At 37.3% G+C, this 12,271-nt stretch overlaps 1 protein-coding gene across 5 annotated transcripts in view; it reads right to left on the bottom strand.

Moving 5' to 3' along the window:
• TENM2 (teneurin transmembrane protein 2) overlaps positions 1 to 12,271 on the bottom strand; it is a 619,855-nt gene that overhangs the window by 285,082 nt on the left and 322,502 nt on the right. For 3 of the 5 annotated variants that reach the window (XM_088063463.1, XM_088063464.1, XM_088063466.1), the window contains one exon: positions 7,636 to 7,719. The exons of the other annotated variants lie outside the window; for them this stretch is intronic. In XM_088063463.1, coding sequence (XP_087919589.1) covers positions 7,636 to 7,719 — 84 coding nt within the window. The remainder of the gene's footprint in view (positions 1 to 7,635; positions 7,720 to 12,271) is intronic. 5 annotated transcript variants of the gene reach the window in all.

Genomic DNA, 12,271 nt, shown 5'->3' with positions numbered 1-12,271 from the left:
CCCGTGAGACACGGAGCTCACATGTTTTTAACAAAATTTAAATCAGAAAATGTTCAGAAACCAAGCTAGAGTGAAGTCAGATCCAAAAGGGAAGGATTAGATGCTTACTGCCAGGAGACAAGAAGTTTGACTGCAAGCGCAGCGCTGTTATTTTGCTATGCTGCCTGTGAGAATGAGGAGTGATGGTGACTAAAGGAAGAGATGCCTTTTATTACTCTGAAACGTCAATTCTAGAGACTAAAGCAGGCACTTGCTCAATCTCAGCACGTGGCTGCTGAGCCTGTGCTGTGTAAGAAGCTGTCAGGGAGGGTGCACAAGCTGTTTTTACTGCTGAAAAAAGAACCAATAGATGTTCACCTAAATGCTGATCTCATCACAGGATACACAAAGTCAAATTCAGAATCCAAACTCAGAGGCCACATCTCCAACCAATCCTAAGAATCACTAACTATCCTTTGAGTGGAAAGAGAAGGGAGGGCAGTAGTACAGTTTTGCCCTAAAAATGAATATTCTACAGTGCTCGAAGGCTGAAGATTTTTTAGGCTGGATAGGTAAGAGATGAAGGTTTTTGGTTTGTAGTGAGAAACAAGGCACCTGATTTTTTCTCCCTCATTGCAGATCACTTACTTTTCTAAAATGCACTCAATTTCCTTTCCACGTGCTATTTAATCATATCAAAATCTTGCTTTATTTTAGAAAAGGATTATGTCAGTAATTTTCAGTAAGTCCTTTCAGGGCCCTCATGGTATTAACACCAGTTAAATTCAATGAAAATTCAATATTTTCATTAACTGGGACCAGGTAGTTCAGGCCATGTGGGATTTGAGGCACAGTACTTCCCTACCCCAGACTTTACCTGAGAAAGCAAAGCTTTGATTCTAAATAAAAAAGGAACCAAGTACAATCAAGCATGGGCAGATTCTGAGCATAAGCACTACAGAAAACCCCATCTCTGAAACACATTCATGCTGCTGAACCATCACTCAAAATCTAAACTATTATGCAAGATCAAATCCTAACTCTTAACAACGACGTTTAAAGACATAAATTTTGAAGAAGCATGAAAATCTTTTATCAGTTGTGTCTGTAAGTCTTAACAACAGGAGAAATGCTTTGAATTGGGTGGCAAACACTGAGCTCACTTATCCCAGTAAGGAAATGGATATCAAGACATGGCCTGTGTGTGTCAGCTTTTCACCTCTGTTATTATCCCAAACAGATTTCAGATGCAATCAGACCATCCACCACACTTCTATCAAATTGCTTGGCCTTTCACTGACAACTTCTTGGTGCAGTTTTGCATTATCAAAGTCAAATTCTTTAATAAGCAGAAGGGTTTGCAGGCAACATAATCTAAAATCATGTACAGTCATCGTTTCCTCATTGCTTCTCCATATTTAAAATACCTTGTAATATGTACATGTAATCTGTCAGACTATTAAAGTTTTGCCACAGATACAAACCCAATTTGGAGTAAAGCACCTTCACTTCCAGTTCCTAATCTAAAGAAAAGAGTTTTTATAAAAAGCAGGCTATGGGTATTGATCAAAAAGCTCTGCTCTGACTTGCCACACATTTACCTTTAACACTGGATTTAAGTGAACCTAAACTATCAAAATATGGCATAAGCATAAAAAATACATATATAATTTATATTTTAAATCAGTCCTTTTTGTCTCCCTCCTTAGTCAAGTTTCACAGCATACATATGGGTATGAATAAGTAAGGGATTTTTCACCCTTACTTCATGCACAGCAGCTTGAAAAATGTTTCCGATTACCATAAATGATAATACACGTACATAAGGCTGTCTTTCAAAGAGGTTTGATAATTCATAAATGAGATGTTTACACAGATGAGGTCAAGCCAAAAGGTTTGTAATATAAGTATTTAACGGATGTAAATCTGTTCATCACTGCTAAGGAACATGGGATGACTTCAAATATTCACTACTGAATTTACTTGGTACACATTTAAAGCAACTTGCATGAATTCTCATTCCAATTTTTAATTACTATGCAGTCTGTAAAGACAAAAAATCAAGAGTCAGATTGCTCTTTTTTTTTCTTTTATCAGAACAATTAACATTAATGACATATTACTTCACATTCATTATTAAAATAATAAATTGAATGAAGTTTGAACAAAAGTATAACAATACCTACAGGTACAGATGCTCACCCTTATGTATATTTCTATCAATATTTCCTTAGCCAGTGTTCATCAGGAGCTAAAGCAAGGCTTAACAAAACAAAAAACAAACAAACAAAAAAATCCCAGCAATTCCTTTTAAAAATATTTATAGCATGTTGTTGTTTGTTTGTTTTTCCCAGCCATAATTTTCCTCTTGGACTGTATACAGCTTTACTTACATATCTTAGTTTTTGTGGTTTTATGAAACCATAAAATGAGGACAAGGATTTCATACCATTAAACAGACCTTGGTGGCAGGAAGGAAAGACAATGAATTTTTTTTTCACTTGAAACTTTTAGACAGAGTCAGAATTCACATCTCTTGCAGTCTATCCTGGTTTTTTACCCACCAGAGAACAACATAACCAAATGTGGGTTTTTTTCCCCCTAGGGTTTCCATGGCTTTAATTTCTATCTCAATCTTTAAATTCAATATTAAATATTAAAAATAAATATCCACCTATCCACATGGAGATGCAGACATTTAGTTTTTTTGGATTTATTAAAATCTACTCATACTGATAACAGCATAGGGACGTTCGATTTGGCACAGTAAACACAGGTTTAACAGCCTAATTGCTTGGATTTTTTCTGGATCATTATGCTAATGCCTCTGCAGCGAAGTGCTAAATCGGCATTCCCATCACAAAGAATTCTCCTCGCTGACTGAGGAGGGAGAAGTGGGACATCCTGGGGTGATGGGAGGAGATTCCTCTTCAGGGACACACGGAAGGGATTTTCAAACCCACAGGACTACCCTGCCCTGCCAAAGGGAAGAAAGCAGAGTCTGACACAAAGCAGCAGGAATTCCAACTTTGCCTAAAAAGTCCCAGTGACACTGTGCCCTGCAGTGGGGCTTGGGAGGAGGATGGATTCATGGAGCTCCACAGGATAAAGACAAACTCCACACAAGCAAACAACCCTGCATGGATGGACGGTTTTGTATTGTCCAGAATTCAACTGGACCTTGAGATAAACCTGATTATTTTGTTCTGCAGGTCCCACTACACATTATGCTCCCTTAAATATATTCTCCTACGTAGACAAATCTCACCCTGATCCTCCAGGACACCCAAACCTGCTCTGACTTCACATTCCCAGACTCACAGATGTGCTACAAAACCAGGCTTGCTTGGAGGACTACGAATGTCATAGTGGCAAAAATTTTGCTCTGGTAAAATCAAGGCCAAATGAGAAGTTTTTCATGGTAAATATGTATTTTGAAAGAACAAGTATAATTTGAAATTTTTGATCAAACAATTAAACAGGTAAAAATAATAATAATAATAATAATAATAATAATAATAATAATAATAATAAAGCTATCAACAGTTTGTTTGTTAGTTGCTTGTGGCACTAATATTTTCTTCAGTTTCCTGGAAAAGTTTTGTTACTGTTTTCTCTGATCCTGTGTCCACATTTAATTACCAAAAATGCACCTCCACCACACAGCAGATGTGTCATTAACTATTTCTGAAAAAAGGTGAAATAAAATCACCCAGCATGAGAAGACTATGGAATAAGCCAACACTAGCAGATGGTGTTTATTTTGTCACCGCTTGTGTTAAAAATTGTCACCTATTTCATCAGTATCTTTAAGGTAGAAGCTTCATGCAAAAAGAGGAAAAGCTATTTTTGATAAGCTGTCACAGAACCCCTTATAATAAAATGTCTTCTGTTTGTAGCTTCCAGTTTTTAGGACAATGGTGCATTACACAGGAGATTGATTCGTATAAATCCCAGGTGATCGAGTCTTTTGCCAGCAGCTCAGCCTTTCATCACACAACCTCTTTTGTTTCTTCAGCAAATTTCAAATCCTTTATTTCAATACTGGTGCTGTTCAGACAAATTCTGGAACACTGCTCCTAGCAAAGGCACCTGGTAGAACTGTCAGCTTGTTTCCTTCTAGGACCCACTATGCAAGAGAGTTTTACTTCTCCCTCAGGATTTCCTACATTGTCGCTATTTTACTTTATCACACACTTTTGGCTGTGTGGTTTCCTTTCTCTGGCTGACAGTTTCTTAACAAAACAATTGCATCAAGAGTAATTGCATAACCCAGACTCAGCTGCTTAAAGAAATCACTGCTAAAATCCCATGATAAACCCAGGTCTTGGCAGTGTAGTTTTGAAAGAAGATCCTGTAGAATTTGAACCTAAATCTCCCCTGTTAGTGCACTGCAATATGGTTTGATGGACTCAGTGCTGTCTCCCTCCCTGTCAAGTCTTCTCCTGCACTCCAGCTCAGGCTGGCTTGCACACACTATACCAGGAGTACATATATATATAAAATATATATATACCAGTGACCCTTTTGCCTTTGCCATTTAATGAGGCCTCTCAGTGTCCTATTCACATCATACCTTAAGCAGCACACTTTTACTTTTCTTTATATATATATACTCAACATCATACTTCTGCAATGCTTAAAAAGCATTATTTATTTTGATAAATCACTCAAATTTTGCTACATTGTTTTAGAGCTCTGAAAAGAAACCAGGTCTGGTCTGGTTATTTTGTTTGTTGGATTTTGTTTTTAATTCTAAATTCTTATTTTGACATAGATTTGAGACTTTTTTTTGGGGGGGTGGGGTTGGGGTAGGTAGGTAGTTGCAGTTTTTTAAATCTACTAAAAATCCTCCTTCCAGACAAGGAGTACTCAGAAATGGTGAGGTTTAGGACTGCTCCAAATACTAGTGAGGGGAGGTACTTTTTCTGCGAGACATTTTTATTTACTTTCCTTCCAGAGTCAGCACACGGATCTGACAACAATCCTTCTGAACCACTGACCATTCTAACACCCATGTTCAGCACTTCACCTCCTCTTTTGTGGCTGCACCTTTGACCTTTGCAAAGCAAAGGCAGAGCAGATCAAGAAACCTATCAATTTATTACAGCCCTGCAAGCAATCCGTGCTCTAGATGAGCACAGATGACAACTGGGTACCTTTGAAATGCAAAGTCTGAGGGCTCTGCTTACACTGGTACAAAGAGTCCTCTTCTGGTGACACAACATGCACACTGCAAGCTTTGCAACACTATTTGGATGCATTCTCAGCCAGCTGAGGCTTTAAACCAAGGTTAGTGCCATCTGTTTGGTTTTGGCAGCATCCACATTGATGTAAAAAATCCTATGGCACTGTTTAAAAGGAGCAGAGATAAAGCTTGCTTTTGGTCAAGTCCCTGGAATTATTAACATCAAAGATTTGGCTGATATGGCCAGGCAGAACATCTGGGTCAACAAGCTCACTGCACCTTTCTCACCATATTTAGAGCATTCAACAAACTATGGCAGTGCTCAGATCAGATTTACCATGTCCAAGAAATTAGACTCATAAAAGTTATAAAAGGTACTAAGATCTTCTGCTGTCTCAGTTCAATTATTTTCTTAAATGCATGTTAAATCAAGCCAGTAGCAAGCATTTTTGTGATATAGTTATTAATACATTCTCACATTCTTCTTAATTTCTAGAGCCCTGAACAAACACAGTACCAAAAATTGAAAGCAATATATCAATAAAATTTGTTTGAATTGGGAACAGTATCAGGTTGCAAGGAAAAAAAAGTAAAACAAAGAGAAACAGTATTTTTTTTCTATAAAAGCCTCAAAGCTTCAAATGAGGAAAGACATTGTTCAGTTGGATGCAATTTGTTAGGAAAAACCATTCTGTGATCCTGGGAAATGCATGCAAGCATTATTCTTTGAGATTAAGTGCAGCCTAAATAGCATAACCCACTCATTTCACCTGTGCCAAAATCCTCCTGCAACAGCAATAATCATGAATGCTTCAGAAATGCAAAGATATGTACAGGATGACTTCTGTTCTTTATTAATTCCATTATTATTACCAACCATACACATACCACCTTGGTCACTGTACATCAGCACTGTGGAAATTGAATTACTGTACCCATAGCTCTGGCTCCCACTCTTGTAAGAAGCATGGAAACACAACAAACAGTCCTTATCTCCAGTTTGAAAACACACTGAACATCACAGGCTGCATTAACCAGGAATGGTCACAGATGCTCAGTGCTTCCCAGAATCTCATTTAAGAAACTGTTTCAGCATTTGCCCAGACACTGGTTGAGATTCAAAGAATAATGCCATTCACTAGTTTTTACCAAAAATCAGGCAATTAATGAAAGAAGTACATCAGAAAGTGAGGGTGATGAGAAAACCTGGCTTTAGGTCTCACTTGAATAGAAGCAAGCAGAGTATTATTCCTGGTTAGGGCCCTCATCTTGGAAACATTTGCTTAAGTGCTTAAAAAAAAATGCCCAAACAGAAAGTTATCTTTCATGTATGTACTAGGTCAGAGGTGCAGTGGAAGAAAAGAGCAGAATAACAAAATCCATCTATCATCTCATTAGGCAATCAAATACAAGGTAAAATCTGCCAAGTTGAGGACAAAAGGCTTTATCAAAAACAGCCCTTGCTAATTTGGCAAGGGCACATGCTGACACTGTAGTGAGTGTACATATCCAGTGAATGAAAATAATTTTTGAATTCAAGAATTATAAAAAGGAAGATGTCACTAAATCGTTATTTTTGTACTAAAATTCCTTGAGATGTCTTTTGATTTATATTACTACAGCCTGGCTAAAAATGTTTTCATTTGCTAAAAAATGCTTTGCAGGGATTTTTTTTCCCCAAACATCATATTCCTCCCAAAGGAGTTTTACTCTCAGGGGAGAAAAAGTGTGAATGTGTGTGGGGAGCAGTGGTACTTCAAAAACCCCTGTCTAGCAATGCACATTTCCCTACAAACCCATAAAAACCAACAAACTCCCAGATTGTTTTGCACAGGCCCTAATATACAAAACTTCAGGGGCACATCAAGTGTGACTGTCTGAATCTCATACATTTGATCTCATCAGATCAAAAAAATTCAAATCAAGAATGAAGATGAACAGAGTCATCACTGAATCTTGCATTTATAAGTCTGATGGAAGAAACTCTCAAGAAATTTGTGTCTCCTGCAAACCTTTACCACTGGAATAGAACATGTGCAATTGCCTTTGTGAAAATGCAGCTGCAGCTACCATTTTCTTTTAAAATTGTGCCTGTGAGTACCCAGATCTGGTGTCTCTTCCATGTCTTAGCTCTCCTCCTCTCATGGAATGAACTCCACACCATGACCCAAGATCAGCTCAGGGAAAGCAGCTCCTTCACTACCCAGCCAAGTCTTGCAGTGAAAAACCCCTAAATTAGTTCAATCCAACCAGGAAGGTAATACTCAACAATGAGATAGAAATGAATAGTAGAAATCAGGTTTATTCAACAGAATATAAATACCCAGGAAGAAAAAAAACAACCAACCAAAATCCCACAAGACATAATAAGCAGAACACACATAGAACAAGATCAAGCACAACACACAAGTTCTAAACTAGGTTCTAAGTTTAAAAGGAATACAGTTGAAGCAAAATAAAAACCTTACGTATTAGAGAGTTCTTTGTCTCAGCCAGCTGCTGCCAGCTTGTCTGTCTGTCTTTCAATTTCTCAGAAAGGTGTGTGTGAAAATCTAAATGAAATAAAACAAATAACATTTTAGAGATGGCTCTTCTTCTTTTCTTCCATTCCATTCACCTTTGGTGCAATACAGCCAATAGAATGTTTCACCACCTCCCACCCAAAGCATTCCTCAATAGCAAGTAAAATACATTACTCATTATTATCTAGAGATTCTTTTATCTTGTTATCAATGACATAAAAAAGCAGATTGAGTAGCAGTAGTTTGGTGCAATCTTGCTTTGCAGGGAGTCCACATACCCACTGTCAGCATCATTAACCACAAAAAGGCCTGAGTGCATAAAAATCTCTCTAAAAATCTCTTTGGGAAGGACTTCACCCAAAGCCCAGCAGAGTTTCCATACAGGAGATGCTTAGGCTCATACCAACTTATTTTCAGTGTACTATTTATTACTCCTAATAAAAACATATAATTTCATTCCTCTAAAAGATATTTTTGTTCCTTAAAAACCGACTCCTAAGATACATTTGAAAAAATGGACACTTTCAGCTATAATAAATAATTTCTTACAAGTTTATTGCAGCAGTATTGTGACTTTTGTATTGACTCTCAACATAATCAAGCTTATTCTGCTTCATCTCAACTAGACAGGAACCAGGGAAACTCTGCTGTTTGAAGAAGATTTTTCTTTTTTGTCTCATAAAAAATCTCCAGCTTTTAATACATACATACAAAAAGCCCCTTTACTTTTGAATTTACTCTCTCTTAGACTAAATAGAAAAGAACTAAAGTAATCCTGGATTTTGAAAACATGACATAATCAGGGAGTACTCTTACATTTGAAAAGTTCAGAATCAATTGAAAATTATTACTGAATTTCATAATAACATCAGGAAAATTTTCAGATGTAGTAAACAGGAAACATAAAACCTATTTTTATTTGTTTACATGACTTTCCTTGCAAAAGCCAGCAAGACAAGAAGCCCAGTAATTAATGTATGGTCACTCTAATTATGGTTTTTCACTGTCTATGAGTTTGCACTGGCAACTAATTGTACTTAGTGCATCTCACATTCAAATCCTTCATAATATTTATGAGATATTAATTTAATCTTTCACCCAACACTCAAAAAAATCAGCAGTGAAAATGTGTTCTGTAAACACAGCAATTTATTATATGCAAAGAAAAAAGGCAACACATTGACACAAATGAAAAGAGGACTGACCAAGACAATAGAAAATAAACCACTTTGCATGCTAGGCAACAAATTAGCTGCTTGTTAGGAGCAAAAATACTTTGCTTCAAGTGGAATAATGTGAAAGAATGACAGCTCCTGAGTCTTACATCTCTGGCTTTGGGAGGAAAGGAATTGCAAGGGACAAGTTATAAACAATAAAAACCAGGTAGAATTTACTGAACTGGCTCAATATCTCCCTGCCACACATGAGGTTAAATTTTGATAAGATACAACTATAAGACATTTTTGGGTGCTTTGACTCACATCTAATTAGTTGAGCTTTATTTTCATAGTACAGACTTATGATTTAAAAACAAGAAAGGAAAAAAAAAATATTTTCAGGGACACTTATCAAGAAAGATAATTCAAACAACAACATACAAATCAAGACAAGAAATATGAAGAGCAGAACATTATGGATATCAATGTAAAAATGCTGGTAAAAAAAAATTATTGCAAATTTCTTCGGTATTATCAGCAATTTCTCCCTGAAACAAAATACTAGATGTTGATATTATTTTAATATTTTAAAAATGGGAGAAATTAAATATAACTAAACATGCATATGCAGGAATATATCAAAGAAGTAGTCATGGAATTGTTTTGCTAAGCTTTTTTCCCTTTTCTTTTTCTATGTGAAAATGAAACCAAACTCAAACACAGTGCAAGTCTTCTGCAGTACTTAGAGCTAAATTAAACCATTTTAGTAGTTTGCAATTATACTATTTCTGTTATATCCCATCCTATAATATGCAAAGTTTTGAAATCCTTAATGTCTATATTTCTGTTTTAACACAGACATAGAAAGCTTTAGCTTTCATTTCTCTTTTGTGAGGAAAACCAGAATTAATCCATCAACAATTCATCTATTTTCATTTTATCACATTACCCTTTAAGCTTGTGTATGTAACTGAATCTGCCATTTTCTCTTTAAGCTGTCTGTGGCCACCTTGGGATATTTGATCTTTATAAAGGACACAGATGAGGACAACAAACTGTTCACCCAAGGAAGCTGAACCATCCCTCTTTTTATAGGAAGCACCTCGAACTAATGGCTAAAGCCCAAGGTGCCAAGCAGTGTTTCCCCAACAGTTGAAAAAAAAAAAAAGAAAAAAGAAAAAAGAAAAGAAATTTGTCAGCAATGCCCAAAGGAAAGAATATTTAAATGTTAAGACACTTTAAAATAGTGTCATCTGAAGGGAAGTCTCCGTGGGTATTACCTTCCTTTGACACTCACAGGGAGTTAAACCTAATTGCATTTAGGGTTATCTCTAGCAGCTACACTTGGAATCAACCATCCTCAGGAGGACTATTGTTCTAACTAATCTACTTATTAGGCTTTTATTCAGATTTAGTGCAGCCTTTGATAAAAAACAGCATCTCGAAGGGATAGTAATGGATTTTGCAATTATCAGACAGGAGAGAGCAGACTATGACCTACAATCTTTGGCCTTACCAAAAATTAGGAAAAGAAAATCTTTTGTAAGTAAATCTTTAGAACTTTAAGTTAATTTTAGTCCCTATCAGACACCACAGTTATATCTGGAAAGGTAAAACCTGTGTGAATTTCCTGTTCTTTCCTATACATTTCCTTAAAATACAATCCTCCCACAGTAGCTGGCAGGGAGAAAGAAACCTGTTTTCTGTCCTTGCCTTTCAAAGATGAGTGAGTAGCAGTTTTTGGTTTGCTGTCTCAAGCCCCAGTTTAAGCCAAAAGCCAGTGATGATACAGGTGATTTTAGATACCAGTGCAAATCCTGGCAGCACCTTTTGAAAACTGAGAAAACAGCCACTGCAATTCCTGACCCACTCTCCCATGAGGAATACGCACTTCAGAGCAGCTCCTTGCCTTCTGCATATTTTAAATATTTCTCTAAATTCCCTCCCAGCCCAACAACCTCCAGGGGAAGCTGCCCTGAGGAGATCCCTTCCCTGCCACAGCTGGGAGGCACCTCTGGACAGAGCAGCCACAGGTTCTGCTCCTCAGGATCCCAGAGCAGAGCACACCTGGGCCCACAGGACTGGTCTTAGTCCGGGGAAAGAGCCTGTCCACCAAATATCCTCCTCTTCTCAGTCCTAGTCCCTCTTTTGGGCTGTCCTAAAACTGCTCACAGCCACCAGCAATCCAGGAACAAGCATCACTCCTTTCTCTCTTCCCTCATCTCCAGTTGTTTTCTTCCTTTAAAATTCTCCCCTTCATAGTTTAAATAGATGCTTCCCAATCTTATTAGTTCACAGGTATTTTGGCATTTTGCTGTTTAGCATTTTCCGGTCAGCATCACAAGAAGTTTGGCAACCAACCATGTAAGATGTGCTCCACCCTTTAAGTGACAGCACCTTGTTTATGGTTGGGTTTTTTGGGAGTTTTTGTACATATGAAAACTTCCTTATGTTTTATAGGAGTTGCTTCCTCCACCCATAAGTCTTATGTCTCTCAGTCAACATTGATCTAGAAAATAACTGGAACATTAAATATGACCAGAGCCTAAATATCCTCCTAAGCTCTGGTCTCATTTTTCCTCTTCTATTTATCAAAGTGGCATAACCCAATTTTCACTAGTAATATACAATAAAAAGCCATTTTATTTTTATAAAGTAGCACTTCAGGAAAATAAACATTACAAATAAACAGCCTGAATTTCTCAAGCTTCTTTCCCTCTCTATATTTACACAAAAACATCTGATAATAAACCCTTGCTCCTTTCCTGTCACACCTGTGTGGCTGAGACCTGTCCCAAACATCTCTGATTTCCTCCTTTCTGACCACTTTCTGTGAGCAGAAGTTTCTCCTCTGTGGGTATCTCAGGATATTTTCACTGTAATTTGCTCAATGATTATTGCTCGTCGTTATGATTAGTGAGGAGCAGGACAAACCCCGCAACAACCGGCAGCAGACTCTCAGTACCAGACTTGTCCTGGTCTACAATGCTCTACTTTGCCCTCAAAAACCAGGTTTTTTTCCCCCATCACATTCTACCCTAATACCTCAGACCATGCCTGGTGGGCAGATGTAACAAGTGCAGTACTCAGCCTCTATGCACACAACCTCCAGTTAGAAAAAAATAATCAGTAATACAAAAGTCGTGCACAAAGGTATGGGAATAAGAACTGTTCTGCAACAAAAAGGCCATACAATTTTTCTTTTCCCATATTTTCTTGACAGAATTACTCTCTGCTGTATTACTCTATTATGTTCTATTGCACATTTTACATCCAATGTTTTGTTTGATCTTTTGTGAAAGTTGTGTTCGGTTTTCTCTCCTCCAAAGCGCATTCAACAACTCAATTAGGCTTAAAAAGCTTTACCTTCAGAGAGTACTGGCAGCTCTCAAGCACAATTATTCTCCATTGCAAAACACCCACAA

Source organism: Pseudopodoces humilis, chromosome 17 (genome assembly GCF_049639895.1).
Source record: "Pseudopodoces humilis isolate 2021_Gansu_Grassland_sample_001 chromosome 17, ASM4963989v1, whole genome shotgun sequence".
NCBI classification, from domain to species: Eukaryota; Metazoa; Chordata; class Aves; order Passeriformes; family Paridae; genus Pseudopodoces; species Pseudopodoces humilis.
This window is presented reverse-complemented; position numbering and strand designations above follow the sequence as displayed.